The sequence below is a fragment of the Heloderma suspectum genome, chromosome 1, assembly GCF_057233095.1.
Source record: "Heloderma suspectum isolate Gila_16-S chromosome 1, 16-S_ref, whole genome shotgun sequence".
Lineage (NCBI taxonomy): Eukaryota > Metazoa > Chordata > Lepidosauria > Squamata > Helodermatidae > Heloderma > Heloderma suspectum.
The window spans coordinates 424,908,563-424,930,509 of record NC_139458.1 but is presented as its reverse complement, the minus strand read 5'-3'; the positions used below and the strand labels follow the sequence as shown (position 1 = coordinate 424,930,509).

General features: G+C 42.2%; 1 protein-coding gene across 4 annotated transcripts in view; it reads right to left on the bottom strand.

Moving 5' to 3' along the window:
* Positions 1–21,947, bottom strand: part of EML6 (EMAP like 6) — a 229,802-nt gene that overhangs the window by 20,175 nt on the left and 187,680 nt on the right. For all 4 annotated transcript variants that reach the window (XM_084829251.1, XM_084829252.1, XM_084829254.1 and 1 more), the window contains 3 exons: positions 3,323–3,401; positions 1,830–1,959; positions 635–733 (listed from right to left, as the gene is read on the bottom strand). In XM_084829251.1, the coding sequence (XP_084685377.1) occupies positions 635–733; positions 1,830–1,959; positions 3,323–3,401 (308 nt within the window). The remainder of the gene's footprint in view (positions 1–634; positions 734–1,829; positions 1,960–3,322; positions 3,402–21,947) is intronic.

Here is a 21,947-nt window from a genome sequence, read left to right as displayed (position 1 = left end):
TAAAGTTTGGTTAATTATATTGTTCAGATGTTTAGGCCTGTGGATTTACTATCCTGAGGGATATTCACACAGAATGAGAGAGAAAAGGGAGATTTCCTTTGGAAATGATTTTAAGAATTTCAACCGTAAGTAAGTAGGTAAGTAGGTAAGTATTTATTTATTTCATTTCTATACTGCCCAATAGCCGAAGCTCTCTTCTTCCTCAGAAAGGACTGAAAACGTCCGATATCTATAAATAGAGTATTCCAGTCAAAATGCTGACTGAGACTGAATGTTAACTGGACTACCATGTGGGGGTTTAATGAGAAGATAACAAATTAAGGAAGCTATACTATATGAAAGCACATTGAATAGCTTCCAGAATTAATCCCCAGCATTGCTTATCAATAAAAAAACTAAACTAAATTAGATAACAGGGCTTGCAAGGTATCTGTCCGAGGCCCTAGAGAGTAGCTAGGCCCTGCAGAGCTACATGGACTCCTTATAACAGGCTTAGAATAAAGATGCCCATCAAATAGCAGATAAAAGAATAATTTGGGGAGAGTAACACCATCAGTTTCATATTCAAACATGAAACAGAAAATAAGCACAATAATTTAAAATGCCTTTAACTTTAACTCAACTATGAACCTACCAATCTGGCTAGTCGCCACAATGTTTTTATACTTCGGGTGCTGGTTGACAGTTAGGCAGAGGATGTCGTCCGTATGTTCCAGATAGAAAGTCTGACTTCCTATGCAATTCCAAACAAAGATTTATTTTAGGATAATATCTAAACAGAGGCTGCAGTGGCAATACTTTTTCAAGTAAATGTTTTCTAGAAAACTAACTTATCTGAATATGGAAAGGCAAAGGATCACCTCCATTTGTACAGAAGAGCTGAAATTTGCCGAAAAAACAGGTTAAGAGAGCAATCCTACGGCCCCCAGTCAGCACCGCCCCCCCACCAGCCCCTTTCAGCTACTGCACAACAGTTCAGTAGCGGCACTCTCTCCAGAGGTCAGGACTCCAACCTCAAGAAGGGAAGAAATGGGTATGTTGGGGGTGGGCCAATGAATGGGGAGGGGACAGGCTGTGGATCCACTGAATCCAACAACCTCTCGGACCCTGTTCCTATCACAGAGAGCACAGGCTCAGAGGCCTGTCCAATGAAAAATGCTCAAATGGAGGATGGAAAAACAAGAATAGTGGTGCGTGAAAGAGCCCGCATAGGACGGATGGGCACGGGGTGGACAGACGTCAGTGATCTCAGAAGCCTCCCTCCTTTAGGCATGTAGCCCATAGGATTGCTCTCTAAGACTATCTTCAACCAAAAAGCTGATAGGGTTTTTGCTAAACACCTGCTTGTGCCATACCTTAATGTGTTCCTGTTTCTTGCTCAGAATCTCAGCTCTAAAGAGCAACTGTGCTTTGTATTCATAAGAGATTCAATCCCTGATATCTCGTGTTAGACGATCTTGGGAGGCAGAGCCAGGAAAGACTGAGATCCTGGTTCACTACTGCCATTCAGAGTAGACACTGCTGGGCTAGATGGATCAACGGCCTGACCCAGTATAAGGCAATTGATAAAAATGGGGACACCCGTCTTCGTCTTGATCCAAGCTCTGTCGTGCACAAAGTGCTCCCCTTCTGTGCAAGGGGCCTCTTCCCTGACGTCTATGACAGGCACATCCCCAGCCCTGAAATGAATAGGGAAGCCTACTTTTGCAGGTGTTCTATGTGTGCCCCATGCACTGTTTTTACTGGCGCCCTTGTCTGCCACCAGCTGAATTCAAGATGCAGGACAGTAGGGAAAAAGTTGTTACACTTCTTATTCCTCTCTGAATTACCTGTGGAAAGATTCTGAACTATGCATGCTGCGGCAGTATGAAAAATAATATCAGCACCATCATTGAGGTAATGTAGGTTGTTGCGACAATCAAATCCGCGGTATCCAAAAACATGATCTAAAGCCAACTCCTACAAGGAAAAATGTAGCAAGACGAAGTTGTGTGTTACATGCAACTTTTAGTGTTCACATTTTTGCAAAGGCGGCAAGTAATTTCTCCTTCTCTGACCACCAATCAACACAAAATTGTAAGTCAGAGTGAAAAAAAAAGCCTAAAATATTTTGATGCTGGAAAGATATACAAAAATGCATTCAAACCATATAATGCTTAAATAATTTTTGAATAAGAAAATAAAAGCCACAGACGGTCCTAAAATGTTAAACTTAAGGTTTCAATACATTAATTTTAAAAATTGTTTTGCAAAGCATATTTATACTACAAGTCACAAAAATGCCAGTATAATATCTTAAGAAATAAAAATCGTAGAGTGAAATATTGACTCGCCAGATGACTATATTTCAGATCTTCTCCAGTGGTTTAAAAAAGGTAGTATTATGGAAGCAAATGGGACTATGCTTTTTCTGGCTCCTTCGTATACTGTCAGTCTCTTATACTACACAACATGAATATGCAGAATGTGAATATGCACGATGACTATGCAATGACAGCCCTTTTAACTACATGTGAAAATTAACCATTTTGATGTTCTATGGGCAAGAACTTTAAAATTGATGGTGGTTGCGAGGAGGACTGGGGCAAAGACCAACTAGTAGCAACATGATTATAACTGTAGTTACTAGGGATAGAGGAGAAATTTGTTCGGTTTGCATTTCAAGGCAAACCGATCTAATTTTGCACTTTTGAATTGCAATAGAGTTTTCCAATCAAACGATTGCATACAAAAATGCATAAATAGGGAAAAGTGTACAAAAATCCATACATAACTGAAAGTAACATTAAAAATGTATTATATTAGGAAAACTGCTTGCAAAAATGTGTATATTAGGAAAAATGTGTACAAAAATGCATGTTTTAGGAGAAATGTGGACATATGAATGTTCATGCTATTAAAAAAGAAATCTCAAAATTTGGCAGAACTGAACTCAGAGCCAGTGTGGTGTCATGGTTAGAGTGTCAGATTGGGATTCATGAGATTTGAGTTCTAGTCCCCATTTGGCCATGAAGCTCACTAGGTGACTTTGGGCCAGTCACTGCCTTTCAGCCTAAACTACCTCACAGGGTTGTGGTGAGGATAAAATGGAGAGGAGGCGGACCATGTAAATTGTTTTGGGTTCTTTTCAAGAGAAAAAAGGTGGGATATAAATGTAATAATAAATAGAAACAAACTCAAGAATGGAAAAATGAGAAACTGAAAGAAACTAAAATTTACAGATTCATCCATCTGTAGTAGAAATACACAATCTCTCAAAACAGAACAAAATCCATTCACCCAGATTAGCATGAATATGAAAACAGTAAGTATTAAACCTTACCTCAACCAGTTTCCTTTTTTTGTTGACATTATTCTTTTGCAATTTCTCAGGTTGAGGAGCAGCTCTGCTAACGGGCGGCCTGAAAGAAGCACAATAAAACATGAAGATCAGCACATGAAAAATAAGGGAAGATAAATACTTTCTATATGCCAACTTCCCTTCATGGATCACTGCCTTGTTGTGGCAAAGGGGCTTGCATAACTCACTGAAGCCATAAGCTAAGCCATGCAGGGCCACTCACGACAGACAGGTCATGGCGGAGAGTTCTGACAAAATGTGGTCCACTGGAGAAGGAAATGGAAACCTACTCCAGTATTCTTGCCAAGAAAACCCCATGGAACGTATCACAAGGCTAAAAGAGATGACGCCGGAAGATGAGCCCCTCAGGTCAGAAGGTGTCCAATATACTATTGAGGAAGAGCAGAGGGTATTTCCAAGTAGCGCCAGAAAGAGTGAAGCAGCTGGGCCAAAGCCAAAAGGACACTCAGCTGTGGATGTGTCTGGTGGTGAAAAGAAAATCCGATGCTGTAAAGAACAATATAGTTTAGGAACCTGGAATGTAAGGTCAATGAATCAAGATAAGCTGGAGGTGGTCAAACATGAGATGGCAAGATTGAACATCGACATCTTGGGAATCAGCGAACTAAAACCGACAGGCATGGGCGAATTTAATTCAGGTGACCATCATATCTACTACTGTGGGCAAGAATCCCTTAGAAGAAATGGAGTAGCACTCATAGTCAATAAAAGGGTGGGAAAAGCAGTACTGGGGTACAATCTCAAAAACGACAGAATGATCTCAGTATGAATCCAAGGCAAACCATTCAACATCACAGTAATTCAAGTCTATGCCTCAACCACTGAGGCCGAAGAAGCTGAGGTAGATCAATTCTATGAAGACCTACAACACATTCTAGAACTAACACCAAAAAAAGATGTCCTCTTCATCATAGGGGATTGGAATGCTAAAGTAGGAAGTCAAGAAATCACCGGGATAACAGGCAAGCATGGCCTTGGTGTACAAAATGAAGCAGGACAAAGGCTAATAGAGTTTTGCCAAGAGAACACGCTGATCAGAGCAAACACTCTTTTCCAACAGCACAAGAGGCGACTCTACACATGGACGTCACCAGATGGTCAATATCGAAATCAGATTATGTACTTTGCAGGCAAAGATGGAGAAGCTCTATACAGTCAGTAAAAACAAGACCTGGAGCTGACTGTGGCTCAGATCATGAGCTTCTTATTGCAAAATTTCAGCTGAAATTGAAGAACGTCGGGAAAACCACTAAACCATTCAGCTATGACCTAAATCATATCCCTAATGAATATACAGTGGAGGTGAGGAATAGATTTCAGGGATTAGACCTGATATAGTGCCTGAGGAACTATGGATGGAGGTCTATAACATTGTTCAGGAGGCAGCAACTCAATCCATCCCAAAGAAAAAGAAATGCAAGAAATCAAAGTGGCTGTCTGATGAGGCTTTACAAGTAGCTGAGGAAAGAAGGGAAGCGAAAAGCAAGGGAGAAAGGGGAAGATATATCCAACTGAATGCAGAGTTCCAGAGAACAGCAAGAAGAGACAAGAAGGCTTTCTTAAATGAACAATGCAAAGAAATCGAGGAAAACAACAGAATGGGAAAGAGTAGAGATCTCTCCAAGAAAACTGGAGATAACAAGTGAACATTTTGTGCAAAGACAGGCATGATAAAGGACAAAAAAGGCAGGGATGTAACAGAAGCAGATGAGATTAAGAAGAGGTGGAAAGAATACACAGAAGAACTATACAGGAAAGATCTGAATGTCCCTGATAGCCATGATAGTGCAGTCACTGAACTTGAGCCGGACATCCTCGAGAGTGAAGTCAAGTGGGCCTTAGGAAGCATTACTAACAACGAAGCTGGCGGAGATGACAGTATTCCAGCGGAGCTATTTAAAATCCTAAAAGATGATACTGTTAAAGTGCTGCACTCAACATGCCAACAAATTTGGAACACTCAACAGTGGCCACAAGACTGGACAAGGTCAGTTTACATTCCAATTCCAAAGAAGGGCAACGCCAAAGAGTGTTCAAACTACCGCACAGTTGCGCTCATTTCACATGCCAGCAAGGTGATGCTCAAAATCCTACAAGCTAGGCTTCAGCAGTATGTGAACCGAGAACTACCGGAAATACAAGCTGGGTTCCGAAGAGACAGAGGAACTAGAGATCAAATCGCCAACATTCGCTGGATCATGGAGAAAGCAAGAGAATTCCAGAAAAACATCTATTTCTGCTTCTTTGACTATGCTAAAGCCTTTGATTGTGTGGATCACAACAAACTGTGGCAAATCCTTAAAGAGATGGGAATACCAGACCACCTTACCTGTCTCCTGAGAAACCTGTATGAGGGTCAAGAAGCAACAGTAAGAACCAGACATGGAACAACTGATTGGTTCAAAATTGGGAAAGGAGTATGACAAGGCTGCATATTGTCACCCTGCTTATTTAGCTTATATGCAGAGTACATCATGAGAAACATCGGGTTGGATGAATCACAGGTCGGAATTAAGATTGCCGGGAGAATTATCAACAACCTCAGATACACAGACGATACCACCCTAATGGCAGAAAGCGAAGACGATCGAAAGAGCCTGTTGTTGCTGGTTTGAAACTCAAAATTAAAAAAACTCAGATCATGGCATCTGGCCCCATCACTTCCTGGCATATAGAAGGGGAAGAAATGGAAGCAGTGACAGATTTTATTTTCTTGGGCTCCAAGATCACCACAGATGGTGACTGTAGCCATGAAATTAAAAGACGCTTGCTCCTTGGGAGGAAAGCTATGGCAAACCTAGAAAGCATAGTAAGAAGCAGAGACATCACCTTGCCGACAAAGGTCCACATAATCAAAGCTATGGTTTTCCCAGTAGTAATGTATGGCTATGAGAGCTGGACTATAAGGAAGGCTGAGCGCTGAAGAATTGATGCTTTCGAACTGTGGTGCTGGAGAAGACTTACGAGTCCCCTGGACTGCAAGGAGGTCAAATCAGTCCATCCCAAAGGAAATCAACCCCGAGTGCTCATTGGAAGGACAGCTATTGAAGCTGAAGCTCAAATATTTTGGCCATCTAATGCAAAGAGAAAACTCCCTGGAAAATACCCTGATGCTGGGAAAGACTGAAGGCAAAAGGAGAAGGGGACGGCAGAGGATGAGATGGCTAGATAGCATCACCGATGCAATGAATATGAACCTGAGCACACTCTGGGAGAGAGCGGAGGACAGGAGGGCCTGGCGTGCTATGATCCATGGGGTTACCAAGAGTCGGACACAACTTAACGACTGAACAGCAACAACATATGCCAACAGGAGAATGAAGGTAGCTAGCCAGAGTCTGGATGGTATGTGAATTTGTGTCTGTGTTGCTGCTGTTGTCTATGGCAGATGTGGTGGGAGAATGAATTGTACTCGGACATATTATTTTAAAGTCATACCAACCTAAATCTGAAGTAACTTCATACAAAGAGTCCCTTGTATGTGCATACCTGGAGAGGTTTCATTTTAAAAAATCTTCCCTGTTCCCAATGGTTCCTGCTCACATGCATGATTTTCAGCTGTAGTCCTTGCGCTGCATTGAAAGTTGCTCTGGAGGGAGCCTAACCCTCTGGAATGGGTCTTCAGGAACACAAGACTACGAGTGGAGTGGAGGATGAAAAAGGCCTGCTGTGTATACAGACCACCATGCATGGTTCTTTGGATACTGGCCCAAGGTTCAGGTACCTGACAAGCTTTTATCTGAAGATGTTAGTCTATGAACCCCTGACCTTCTTCATGAAAACCATGTGCTCTACCTACAGCCATTCTCTAGGAAGTGACTGTGAGTGCATGGATTTTCCACAGACATCTATAAAAAAAGGAGGGGCAGGGGAATCCATACATACTCTTTATAAGTAACTTTCTTGTTTTATGTGTCTGTGTGAAACAATCTTTTTATACAGTCAGGGCCAGAAATATTGGAACAAGGATAACTGTTTTGGCAGTTGGCCTCTGTTGTTGTTGTTCAGTCGTGTCTGACTCTTCGTGACCCCATGGACCATAGCACGCCAGGCCTTCCTGTCCTGCGCTCTCTCCCGGAGCGTGCTGAAGTTCATGGCCTCTGTACACCACCACATTGAAGTTGAAAGGAAACACACCCAGATGGGAGCGAAGTCTGGACTTTCAGCTGTAATTCAAGGGGTTTGACAAAAATGGGGCACTAACCATTCAAGAAGTACAGCCAGTGGCATACACACACACCCCATCGTTGGTGGCTCATAAGTAATGGAACAAACCAACATCACTTCAAACTTAAGGGTCACCTTTAATACATGGATGAAAACCCTTTGCAGTCAATGACTGCCTGAAGTCTGGAACCCATGGACATGACCAGTTTCCTCCCTCAAGATGCTTTGCCAGGCCTTTACTGCAGCTGCCTTCAGTCACTGTGTTTGTGGGTCTTTCTGCCTTCAGTCTTGTCTTCAGTAAGTGAAAAGCATGCTCTATTGGGTTGAGATCAGGTGACTGACTTGGCCAGTGAAGAACTTCCCACTTCTTTGCCTTCAGAAACTCTTGGGTAGCTTTTGCTGTATGTCTTGGGTCATTATCCATCTGCAATATGAAGCGGCGTCCTATCAGTTTGGCAGCATTTGGCTGAATCTGAGCAGAAAGTATAGGCCTATACACTTCAGAATTCATCCTGCTGCTTTTATCAGCAGTCAGGTCATCAATAAACACCAGTGACCCAGTTCCATTGGCAGCCTTACATTCCCATGCCATAACACTGCCTCCATCATGTTTGACAGACGATGTGGTATGCTTTGGATCAGGAGCTGTTCCTTTCCTTCTCCATACTTTTCTCTTCCCATCATTCTGGTGCAAGGTAATCTTGGTTTCATCAGTCCAAAGAATCTTATTCCAGAACTGGGCAGGCTTTTTCAGGTGTTTGCTGGCAAAGGCTAATCTGGCCTTTCTGCTCTTGAGCATTACCAGTGGTTTGCACCTTGTTGTGAAGCCTCTGTATTTACATTCATAAAGCTGTCTCTTGACTGCAGATGTTGACAATGACATGCCTACCTCCTCAAGAGCATTCTTGACCTGGCTAGATGTTGTGAAATGGTTCCTCTTCACCATGAGCAGAATTCTGCGGTTATCCACTTTAGTTGTCTTCCGTGGTGCTGTTGCTGAGCTTGCCAGTTAATTCCTTCTTTTTCAGGATGTTCCAAACTGTTGTATTAGCCACTCCCACTGTTTTTGCTATCTCTCTGATGGGTTTATTTTGTTTCCTCAGCCTAATGATGGCCTCCTTCACTCGTATGGACACCTCTTGGGACCTCATGTTGGGAGTTCCAGTGAACAGCTACCAAATGCAAATGTAACACTCAGAACCACCTCCAGGCCTTTTATCGGCTTATCCGTCATGGGGTACCCAGGAAACAGGCCACACCTAGCCATGCAGCTGCTTGTCAGCCATTCGTTCCATTACTTATGAGCCACCAACAATGGGGTGTGTGTGTATGCCACTGGCTGTCCTTCCTGAATGGTTAGTGCCCCACTTTTGTCAAACCCCTTGAATCACAGCTGAAAGTCCTGACTTCGCTCCCATCTGGCTGTGTTTCCTTTCACCTTCAATGTGGTGGTGTACAGAGGCCAACTGCCAAAACAGTAATCCTTGTTCCAATATTTCTGGCCCTGACTGTAGTTTTTGGGATTGCAGAAAGGATTTTTGGTTACCTCTCATACATGAACATTCACTGAAATTCCACTGTTGGATTTTCCATGGATCTAGTCCTCAGTATAAAAACAGACAACAACAAAATGCTATAATTTCGAAGAACACCTCAGTGAGAAATGAAAAAGGTATGAATAATAGTATTTTACTATGTACAATAACTGAGTCACTGGGTTTTTTTTTAAAACGGGGGCTCTGTTCTGTATACCGCTGATACAAGTGATTTGTGAGTCCACTTAGAGCAGGAATGCAGAACCTCAGGCTTGGGGGCCAAATCTGGCCCTCTGGGGTTCCCTAGATGGTCACACCCCCCTTTCCCTAACCACCAGTAGTTTGGTAGTTTCCTGGGTTTTGTGCCGTCTTTTCTCCATTCTAAAAGGCTGAAATGCCTGTCCTAAGGCTTCGGTATTGGCAGTTAAGGGCTTTAAAAGTTAAAATATGCTGGTATTTTTGGTAACTTTAACCCTGCTGCTTTTGCCTTTGGCCCTGCCACCCACTGGAATGCAGTCCCCTCAAAGCCTCTCTGAAATGGGATTCAACCCTCAGACTGAAAGAAGTTATGTACTCAAGACTTAGATCACTGCATTTTCTGAACCTTGGTTGTGTGGCATAGGCAGCAAGTTAATAGTGAGCCTTGATTTTGTATGCTATTTACTTAACGCTTATTTAGGGCTATCGCTGTGTGTTTTCCTTCCTTTGCTTTGTTACATAAGAATCAGCTACATTGACTCATAATTCCTTGTCTCTAGTGTAGCAGCAATTAATGCCTTCAAGGTAAACCACTATAATTACAGTCACAAAAACAAAACAGAAAAAGACAAATACAATGCCCAGCCAGAAACACGGCCTTTATTGTAGGTTTCTCTAAATATTAGTAACCTTTAATGCTAAGAGAATAGAACACTATGTTGTGTAAGATGTGAGGGTTTTATTTCTCAAATCAAAGTGTTGAGAGTTTAATCCATACAAACCTGTGCAGGATGGGTCCTTTTAAACTTAAAACTTGGTAGGAATGAGGATCAGTCAAGATCTGTTAGAATGCTTTTGCTAATGAGAGGCTAAGAGCACTATCCTATTCAGATAGGTGGCTGCCTCCGAACTCAGAGGTGACTGTCTATCCAATGCATGGCAGGAGAAGCACAGAGGGGATCGTTCCCTCCGTGCTTCTCCTGCCCTGCATTTTCAGCTAGACAGCTGATTGCAGCTCTTCAGCTGCAGGACCACAGAGCGGGGAAGGAGGCTGCTGTACGACACATTGGATGTGCCGTACAGGCATTTCCACCCTCCCCACCCTGGAATGCCCCCCTTTTCGGCTGCTTCGTGCTTCTCTTGTGAGCACAGAGGATGGGGTGTTTCGCGCTGCCTCAGAGGCAGCGCAGATGAACAGGGAGGTCAGTTCTCCAGGAACCAACCTTGGAGTGTGGTCTCCGAGGTCAGTTCCCAGAAAATCAGATATCCTCTGACCATCTAGCCGCTGTCTAGTGGCCATAGGATTGCTCTCTTAAGGCTCTGACTTTGCCTGCTGTGATCTGTTAAGAGTCCCTGATTTCTTGATCTTCCAGAAATAGTTATTTAAGAACATAACCAAATGAACTCGCATGCTGGACAGTGCTCAAATTATAGGGGAAAAGGTTGGGGGGCACTTAGTGAAATCCACAAACCCCATATCCAGCAACTAAGGGGGCTACCCAAAAAGGCTTCCTCTGTAATTTGAGCAGTAGTGCTGGATCAGATAACAGGCCCACCTAGTTCAGCCCGCGGATAGCTTATATTACAGTTTGGCTTCCTGAGATTTTGGCTTCCTGTATGTTTAGAAAAAGTCTTAATTTTGCTGATTCAGTTTTCTGTACAGAGATGCAGAAGCCTCTGGCAATGGGACAGACTTTTAGAAACAAGTTTCCTCCATTCCTAAGTCCCTGGGGTTGTATTTCACATGGAGGAAGAAGCATATGGACCAGAAGTACATCCAAAATATAAATGCATTCCATCTGTCACACAATGGCCCTTTTGGACATAGTGGTTTAGTGTTCTACAAACAAACAAACTTGTCAGCTCTCCCCTCGCATCTCTTACTCTGATCTGAGGAGATCAGAAGCTTTTGTGTTTGTTTTTAACTAGCCACAGTTTAGCATTATATCTGATCCAGACAACCTGGAGTTCATCTTAACCATCATTTTTTTTAAACAAGCCATTTTCAAATTATAGTTTATGAAGTTGTTTTGCTTCTCTAGCATGGTTAATAGTCATTAATTAATTAATTAATTAATTAATTAAATTTCTACACAGCCCAATAGCTGAAGCTATTAACCACATTTGGGTTCAGACATGATGCTAAACTGTGGTTAACTGAAAGTGGTATGGCAGTCTCCTCGTGGCCATGCTGGAGGAGGAGAGGGGACGCGGAATAAACAAGGCCAAGGCTTGTGCACATAACACTAGAATCATAGAATAGTAGGGTTGGAAGGGGCCTATAAAACCATCGAGTCCAACCATAGTTTAGTGTTATATATGAACCAAGCCAGTCTCATGTGGCGCAAAGTGGTAGGCGGCAGTATTGCAACCGAAACTCTCCCCACGACCTGAGTTCGATCCCAGCGGAAGCTGGGTCCCAGGTAGCCGGCTCAGGTCGACTCAGCCCTCCATCCTTCCGATGTCGGTAAAATGAGCACCCAGCTTGCTGGGGGGAAGGTAGTCACGACTAGAGAAGGCAATGGCAAACCACCCTGCTACAGTCTGCCATGAAAACGCCGGCGCAAGCAGCGTCCCTCTAGGAGTCAGCAACGACTCAGTGCTTGCACAGGAGGAACCTTTCCATGAACCAAGCCAAACGCTGCCATTGTGACACAACTTTTCAGAGCTGCCGTGATAATCGTAGCGATCTTGCATAACTGGGCACACGCGCATGCGTCACCACATGAGTGAATTCGTATTTGAAATTAATAATATTAATAGCAGCTACTAGCCATGTTGGTAGATATAAAAACATTTTAGTATTTCAAATAATTAATATATCTAAATTATTTTCTTGCTTTTTACTAGCAGTGATTACTACTATTACTAATAGTACAGGGGGTAAATCATAATTCATCCTTTTAAAAATGAAATTGTTTTATTGCTTCCAGAGTAATTCAAGTAAGGAATACATATCCATTCAAGTGCAGTTTTAGTCACAAGATTTTCCATTATTGCCGGTTGAAAAATGTTCCAGTGAAAAGAAGGTGAAGTGAGGAAGCACCTGTGGATTCTTTTAAAAGCTTTGTTGCTAATCTGATCTTTGATTACAAGGATTGGTTATTCAGCTGTGTTATTTATTCTCATAAAAACAACTTGCGAATATACAGAGATCCAGATAAGACTTTTTATTGTTTGCAATATCCTACGATATTAAAACCAAGTTCTAATAGGTTCTTCCTAATGCGTAGCATAAAACATATAACAAAAGTTATTATCTCATGAGAAATGCATCACATGTTACTAATACTCAACATATTAAAGCAAAATAAATAAAATAAGAACTATGAAACATCTGTATGCTGAACAACTCCACTGGAACAACAATCATAATATAAGTACAAAACTATCTAGCAGCATCCTTGGATGCAGAAGGTAGTTTTAAAAATACAGCTCATCCGGAAGATGACAGCTAATATATTTATTATAACATTATTTAGCTCTAAACATTTACAGTGAAGTTATTAAGAAACTAACAGCAAACCAAATCAATTGACCACAAGTCAAGCAGATAAACATGTTCACTTTAAGCATAAGCAAAATATTTCAACGCTGAGTTACCTTGATCCCCTTGTAAGCAGCAAATAAAAAGCCAAGTGAGAAACTTAGTACAGTTCAGAAAAACAGAATCGGGCCATTATTGTCATGCACAAGCCTCTTTTGAACTGATGTGTCATTCCTGTGTGGCACGCACACAGCCATGCTATTCAAGCATGCCAGCAAGAACTAAAACAGAAATTAAAAGAGTGCACCAGTCCGCAAACTCAGAAAGGCCATACCCTGACATCTTGGGGCAAAGTCTGCACTAAAGATCCTAAAGGACAGGGAGAAAAAAAGAAAGGAAGCTTCATCAGTGCTTCCCAAATACTCCATACAGACCTGCAAAATATCCTTTCAGTGCACCACACAGATAATGAAAAATCCAGAGTTTCAGTGCACCACACAGATAATGAAAAATCCAGAGTCCAGCAACAGCCTCAAACAATATATGGAATTTTGCTTCGCATTTTAAAGCCATTTCACACATTATGCACAGGCAAACCTCGGTTGGCCACTCAGTGGGCACTCAGCAAGGAGCTGCACCAATCACAACTCCCTGAAGAGCGTTCCTGTGTCATACAAGTGTTCGCAAATATGCATTTATCACATCCACTGTTGATAACATTAGGCGTACACTGAAAACGTTTTGGGTGTACATCTAAATATGTAATGTGTGATGTGGCCCTTTGTCTATCTCCTATGGAATACCAGATGCACTATTCCACAGGGCTATACTGCAGCAATGGAATTGGAAGGCAATGCTTCTGCATTATGTTCTGCCTGTAAAGCTCTGCTTTAGAGGCAAGGGTCAGAGATAGACGGGAGTGTTTCTACACATCTCCCATTGTGCTGCCTCCACCATCCAGTCCCTTGCATTACTTCAAGAAATCATTTTTGCAAAACAACGGAAGCAGTGCAAAATGCTCTCTCTACCATCCCCACCAACTTTTTGTGCAATGCAAGCAATTCTGCAGTTCTGGAGCGGCATTTAGTAAGCCTTCTGGTTAAAATTTAGCCCAATTCTTCCTGAAGGCCAACTTTCCATTATCATGTAATTCTAGTTGAATAGTACAACCAGCTGAACTACATCCCCACCCTCACTACACTTACTCATGTCTACGGAGTGATCCATATGCTTTCCAAAAGGGTGAAGATTCCCACAATAATTTTTTTCTCTCTGACCAGAAACCCAGGGAAAGGCATGGTGTAAAAAATGAGTAAGGCTAATCCTATACCTACTTACCTGGGAGTAAGCCCATTGAACGCAGTGGGACTTACTTCTGAGTAGACGTGTACAGGATTGTGTTGTAAGGCTGCAATCCTATGCACACTTACCTAGGAATAAGTCCCATTGAACATAGTAGGGTTTACTTCCGAATAAATGTGCATAGGACTAAGCTGCAAATTGTTAATGTAATGATCAGGAAACTCAGTTTGCAATAGTCCATCATGTTGTAGTGTCATCAAGAAACAAGGGAAGGACTATGCAGACAATGGCTGTCTTTGAATTGTTTCTCCCACTGAGCTCTATGGGACAAAGTAAACAGAGTGAAATCTGGATGCAGTCGAGCAGGGGCAAAACCTACTCGCCAGTCCAACACCGGGATCACCTGGGGCAGGAGGAAACGGTATGTCTGAATACTTTCTCCTATACAGTGAATGACTGCTATTCATTTCCAGATGGAAAAGTAAAGAAACGAAGTTGGGGACAAAGTGGCAGGGAGGGCAAAATCCTGCCTACAGCCCCAATACTTAGCCTAAGATTACTGACCTGGAACCCTGACTTGCGCTCCTGAAAGCAACTCCAGGGTAGGGATGTCGGAGAAATCTGTTTGGGGGGTGGTGTTCGATGCACTTTCCTAGGCTCCCCCCGCCCCCGGGACTTTGCTTTGGTTCCCACTGTGGTGTCTGACTTGATCTGCAGTGAGACAGGCCAGTTCATGGATTTTCTGGGAATTTTACACATTTTTGAAGGTTCTGCAATTTGCGCAAAATTTCTGAGCAATCTGTGCAATTTACGGCCAAATTTGCACAAATCTGGCTGTAATTTGCCGAGATCTGCTCAGAAACTTGCACAAATTGCAAAAACACCCCCCCCCCATGCACAAAAAGGTTCTTGGAGTTTGAGGAATAGCCCACAGCTCAGTTTGCAGACACAGAGAGTCATCCACACCCCAGAACTTAGTCAAGCCAAAAAAAAAAAAAGTATTTCCCAGCGACGGACATCCCTATTCCAGAGTCGCAGGGAAAGGACAATGTTTCACATGCCTTCAACCCACCGCCCACCCACAAAACAAAATTAGAGCAAATGTATAGACCAAAACAGGTCTATTCATTTGTAAGGGGCTTGGAGAAACAGCTGCAATTAAGATTTGTGTTAGTGGAGTTATCAAGTTACCAGTGGGGGAAATTGCTACCTTTGCTTTTCAGAAATGATCATTTGCACACTATGGGAAGAGGAAGAGCAAAAGGTTGTTGGGTTACAATATTTCTTCTCTCTCCTCACCCCCTATCTCAGTCCTGCTGACTGTGAGAGACCCTGGCAGCATTGTTCTGATATGGACAGGGGGACAAGAGGGAGAGTCTAAGGATCATCAGCCCCAATTGCTCTTTGGAACTGCCTGACAGAATTGGGCATGCAGCTCTCTGTGGTGCTTGTGGTTGCCTGGATTAGGGCAATGGTCTTTAGTAACCACATGACATCAAACTAAAACATTCAGGTGGCTGCTTGAAAATTTGATAAAACCTTTGAAGCAGCAATTTAGAAATTACTCAATGTTTCACTTCCAGTATTGTCTCTCTTTTTTCTGTTTTAGCGTAGTTTAGAAATGAACTGATTTCTACAGTTCTCCACCTAAGAATGTCTGATAAAATTTACGGGAAAAGCAAGGCAGGATTTGTGAAGAAAGCAAAGGCGAAGACAGATGTAACATTTTAAGTGTGGTGGAATTTTTTGAAACCACCGTTGCTGTCTCAAAAACACATGCATCTTCTTCTGTCCTGGGGGAAGCTATGGGGGGAAAATGTCTAGTAAGTTTCCAGCATGTCGCGGAATAAATAGGTGTGGCGCATGCCTATTAGCTAGTGCCTGTGCTGTCAATGACTTACCTCTCCCATTATTCCTAGAAAAGTTTTGCAAATGTTTTTTAGGTGTTTGCGGATTTTTATTTTTGGGGGGTTAAGTGAAGGATAGATATAAAAATGAATATATATATATATATATATATATATATATATATATATATGTTGGATAGGCTGCCTGGACCACAATGGGAGAAGCAAACTGAGAGTTGATGCAGTTTACAACTCTAAGACATGTATGTATGCAAGGAAAGCTGTGAAGCAAGGCTCACACCACAGGTTAAAAAACCACACTATGACTCCTGTTAAAAATGTTACATCTCTCTTCACCTCAACAGGAAACACAAGATATAATTTGAAAATATATACACACATATATATTTTATATGTCTCTGTACACAGCACATATATGCACAAATACTCAGTATATTCATATATACATATGCATGTATATATACACAAGTATGCTTTCTGTGGTTTGTGAGCACCTTGAACGTTCATTTAAGAAATGTAAAAGTAATGCCACATCACACGTCATGTAACACTTTTAGGAAGTCTAATGAAAATTAGTTTATGTTCCAACCAGTTTATTCTGAAAAATAAAAAGCTACAGATATGACATTTGTATGGTTGTTAGAATATATTTTCCCTTAATACATTTTAGCAGTCTGGTAACAGAGACCTGTGCTTTTTTCTGTGGATGTGGCTTATACTTACTTGACAATTCCCTGCCTCCAAAGGAAAGCAAGTTAAAATATAATACAGATATTAACGCTTTCTTTCCAGTAACATAACAATGTGTGTGTGTGCCATGAATGGCATTCAGAGAAAAGCACAATCACTCTCAAAATATGACAAATGGGCTTTAGTATTTTGCAGATGTAAGGCACCAGGAAACTAAGCTAGCTGGACCAGGTGATCTGGTGAGTCAATAGGGAACTGGCTGGCCTTATATAACTATTGCTTCAGACATGGTTCCTCAAGTGAGCAATCTGTTCCTAGACTAGCCATAGAAACTCTTGTGCCCTCCCTTTTCCTGCAGACTGCTGCCTTTTGGAATTGGACCATTAGCCTTACTTTCACTATGCACCTGTGTCCAGTCCCTCTGATTGGTGCTCTGAACCGACTTTGACCTCAGCTGACCACAGGCCTGACTCCGGCCCCTATGACCTTCATTTAATACTCTGGACCTTGACTTCAGTCTAACCTGTACTTGCCTCTAGTCCTTCTGACTGCTTGCAGACCTGACCTTGCAGTAGTAGATATTAACTGCAGATTCTTTGGGGTTGGACTCGATGGTCTTATAGGCCGTTTCCAACCTTACTATTCTATGACTATTCTATGATTCTGCTTGAGATTAAAACAACAGCTTGAGACCTGCACCCAGTTTTTTAATCTCCTCAGCTTTAGGTCATAAATATACAAACAGGAGATCATATGGTAAAACTGTTCGTGGATTGAATTATTTCAGACTGCAGGTCTAAAACACCCACCCACGCACACGCACACAACTAGCATTTCAAGGCTAGGCTTGAACCTTGACATCTAGATTTCTATGCTGTGACAAACAAAATCTTTCCCCCCTCCCTTAAATATATCCCTCACAAGGAAACATGCCCAGACATAACTAGGCATCTATAGACACTAGCATCTGCTCTATTACACATTGAAGGCTTCACCTTACCCTGCCTCCATGGCTCATCCCTTTACAAGGTCCCTTTACAAGGTATATGTAGAAATCACCTGGGTGGTGTTTCCAGCAGCAATTTACTCCGACAAGGCTGTGTGTTGTGGTCATTAGGGATACATGACATTGTGGCCATCCAGCAGCTTAACAGGGGAAAATTTCTTGAGACTGCTTAAAGTCCGATTCTTTTCCTCAAGTCAGGTTCTCCCTGGTATAGTTGCTGTGTGCCCCAACCCACGCACTGACCTCGCGTATTGACCCCAACCCACGCATTGACCTCAGGTAGCCCTGCCCAGGGGTGTGCCTTTCACCGTGACCCCAGTCAAAGGGTGTTTCCTCCTATTGTGCTGAATGAAGCTTGCCCTCTGAATGCCCACAGAACTTGCAGAGATCCCCCTTAATTGACACAGCACAGTTTAAAGTCAAATTCCCTAAGTGTGGTAAAGCGTGATCTCAAGGCTCCGATTCTCCTTTATTTGGTTTACTGCCTTAGGAAGAAACTACTTTAACCCTTCGTTATAGAGATCCTCCAGGTTAAAATGGGGGCTGGTTTCCATCTTTGTATTTACTGCTCTCTTTCCCACAACAAACCCATTAGTGTCTCCTCAGAAGTAATTCCCACTGTGCTCCATGAGGCTCGCTCCTGAAATGCTGGTGCACCTGGACTTCCAGGGGAAAGGAGAAAGGGGTGGTGGTGAAGCCTCTCTTATTGGTTGAGCAGCCCCTGCCAGTCAGAAGATGTTCACTCCAACCCCCACCCCCACCCCCACCAGGAAGTATGTTCTGTGAAGTGATTTTTAGTGGTGCGGGGCACTCCCTCATGGAGCCCTGCACAGACCAAATCGCAACAAAACTGATTCCTTTTAAAAAATCCTGTACTCCTCCATTAGCTTCTCCTTCTGTTGTCATGGAAACACAGCCCTGCAGGATGGTTGATCAGATCCTCTCAAGCTATTGATTGGTCAGCTGGAATTTCCAACCTCTCTAGGGGAGTTGCTACTTTCCATAGAAATATCTTTGTGAAATCTTGCTTGGTCTTCAAGTGGCTGGCAAAGAGCATCTCTATACCAGCCTAAAATCCTGCATTTAAAACAGGGCTTTCTGCTTCCGTTTTAAATGCAGGATTTTAGGCTAGTGTAGAGATGCTCTTTGCCAGCCACTTGAAGACCAAGCAAGATTTCACAAGGTATTTCACGACTCCCTTTTTCACCTGCTTCCTTTCCCCATCCTTCTCCCCCATATCTGAGTCTTCCATATCTTTCATTCATCTTGCTCCTCTTCTTGCTGCTTTTCCTCTTTTCACAGAGGGAACTCAAGCGGAACACATCGGGGTAATTTGATAGCTTATTATCTGCGATCTATTTAAAAACGGAACAAAGGGCATTAAGTGTAGGAGACACCTTGGAGGTTCATGGCATTATGTAAAGAGCCCACAAACTTCTGCGAAGGAGTAATCTGAATCGCAGGATAAAAGCTCTGTGTGAAAAAGGCCAGAGTGTCAAGATTAAATTCTTCCATGCTGGAGAATTTGGAGTCCCAGGTAGGGATAGGCGAATAAGTGAAGTTCGAATTCATCGAGGTTCTCCGTTTTCCACCTCGATGCTCATTTTGCCTCATTCTCGTTCCTGAACATGAGTCTCTTTTTTCCCCAAACAGTGGAAGTGCACATTTTTTAACAGGAAAAATGCACATTTTTAAAAGTATGCATCCAAATGTGCGCTTCCCCCCATTGATTAAAGTGTGAAAATGCATCCTTTTCAAAAAATGTGCATTTTAAATTGCGCATTTTTCAAAAAGGACACCTTTTGTGAATGTGATCACAAGCTAGAGAAAGTGCAACCCTTCCCCCACAAAGGCAATCATGTTTGCGTTCAGGGTTGTGAGTGGGGTGTATTTCAAGTGCTTTTCCAGCTGAAATTCTCGTACATCGCTAGTCACAGGTGCTTCCCACATGGAAGCTAATTTGGTGAATTATCCTTGGGATTCAGGTCCAAAGTAAATAATGTCTTAGCTAGTTACTTCTATGTTTCATTTTATTCTAAAAGCAACAGATCATTTCTGAACTTCTCTCTGCTAGGTTCTTAAATGAATATACTCAACTGGAAACCGGAAATGATTTATTTTCACCTTCCTTTGCCGAGCCTGAAGGTTGGTCTTACTTGCATGCTGGACTATTTAGCACACACATTACCCTGTTTTTAAAGGAGTTTAAAGGAAGCTGTGGAAAAGAGGCCATCCTTCTCCATAGGTATAAGCCATAAGCCTGGATTCCCGCATGCTTAGGCCAAGAGTTATTAATACTATGGGTGGTGGCAGCTGTAACTCTAAATAGACAACGAAGGGTCACATATTTGTAAGGAGTTTTTATAGGGAGGGGCATTCACTTACATAATCTCCCCTACCTGCAGCCTGAAATAATAATGTCTGGAACAGTTTTGTCCTTTGATCTACTGTTTGTGTTGACTACCTGTGTGACTGATGATCTCCATTTAGCTTATTCATCTCCGCTTGATTTGTATTTGCTTCTCTTGCTGCATGTGGTGTACAGAGGCACAAAGTTAGAGCATCTCCTAGTTGGCATCCCAACTCCACCAGTCATATTGGCATCATTGCTGCCCCTGTCTGCTCTGAAGATGAGGGACCCGTTCAGTTGATGATCAGGAGATGCTGGTAACTCCAATTTTGGTGGGGCAGAGATGCCATTTTGGATAGCATCTTTAGACTTTTGGCTGGTTCTAACTAAAACCCAGAATGGAATCTCCACCCCACTGAAACTGGAGCCAACAACCTTCCCTGCTGAAGAATGTTGCAGTATTAACTGTTAGGGAACTGTATGCACATTCAGCTCCCTGAAATACTACCTGTACAGACATGACCTTTGATATGGTAACATAAACTTTCCTGCAAACTACTACATCTCCTACATCTTGCAGATCGTAATTTGTGGATGTCTATAAATTTGAACAGCAGTGGTGACAGGCAAATATAATATGTGGAGATAACAGTAGCCAATAGTACACAAGGGAACCCATAGTCTCAAGATGTAAAAGATGGTCTTGTAAGACAAAAATACTGTACGAAAAATGGAAAGGGAAAGAATTCAAGTCTTATACAAACATTCTACCAAAATAAATGCATGGAGGGGTGTGTGTGTGTGTTCAGGATTGTGCCTGCTGCCCCTGTTCCTAATCTTCAGCCCTGAAACAGACACAGAATTTAAACCAGGTAAGAGGGAGAAAGAGATGTGTATAAAGTGAACAGATTGTTATTGATTGGCTGGAGATTCTTATAGAGAAGACAGAGAACATGCTCTGGCCTGCTGTGTGAGAGAGAGATACAGCGCAGTGTAGATCTATTTGTTCAAAGAAGTAGAGTGAAGTAATAAAGGCCATGGCAACTGGGTTACTAGACACTTGTTTTACCAAGGGGAATGAAAACATGAATATTTTATTAAAAGTTATGCATCATAACAACTTCAGAAATATGTTCCACTGGAAATGGGAGTCATGATTTCCTGATCGCTCAATTAATATGTCAAAAAACAGACACAATTTTTCGTGTTGTGAACATTTTCTCTGGACACTGTATATTTTGACATATACACAGATGGATTCATTCTCAACAGAAATACCAAAAGATATAGTGGAATGAATGTATGCTTACTGTAGCCACTTTTGAATAATTGTAAATATCAAAGCTACTTATTGAATTGATATGTCACTATACTTCAGCTTACAAACATGAACAAGCAGAAAAACAGATTAATTCAGGCTACAATCAGAAATGAAGAAGATTTAGGGGACCTTTCTTTTTAAGCTACCAGAGTTTTGCTACAGTCCTGGCATGGCAGATCACTGATGAATTGCAAAGATGCTGGTCTCCTTCTTAAGCCAAGAGGTTTGTCTCCTTCTTAATTGGTGATGTGCTTATTAGGATCTCAGCTATTTCAGGGGCATTATCACTCTCACTCACCTCATACCATGGGTATTGTTGGAGTGGTACTGAATTATTAGTGATGTGCAGTCACATTTAGCACATTCCCCAAGTTACACCAATACATTTTGGTGTAGATTTCACAGTGGCCCAACTGAGACATTTACAGAGCGATCCAAAGAAGGGCAACCATTTCTTTTTCCATACAGTGTATCTGGAAATGGACATTTCCTAGGGGCATTTGATGCTTCAATTTGTGCCACATGGCAGTGGCAGCTATGAGCTGTTAGTTTGTCTTGCCAATTAATTATGTAAAAAAGGAAAGGAGAGACCATCTCACCCATCCGCTGGCCACCGGCCATCTTATCTAATAGTAAGAAGTGAATCCTCCTCGACCCCAAAC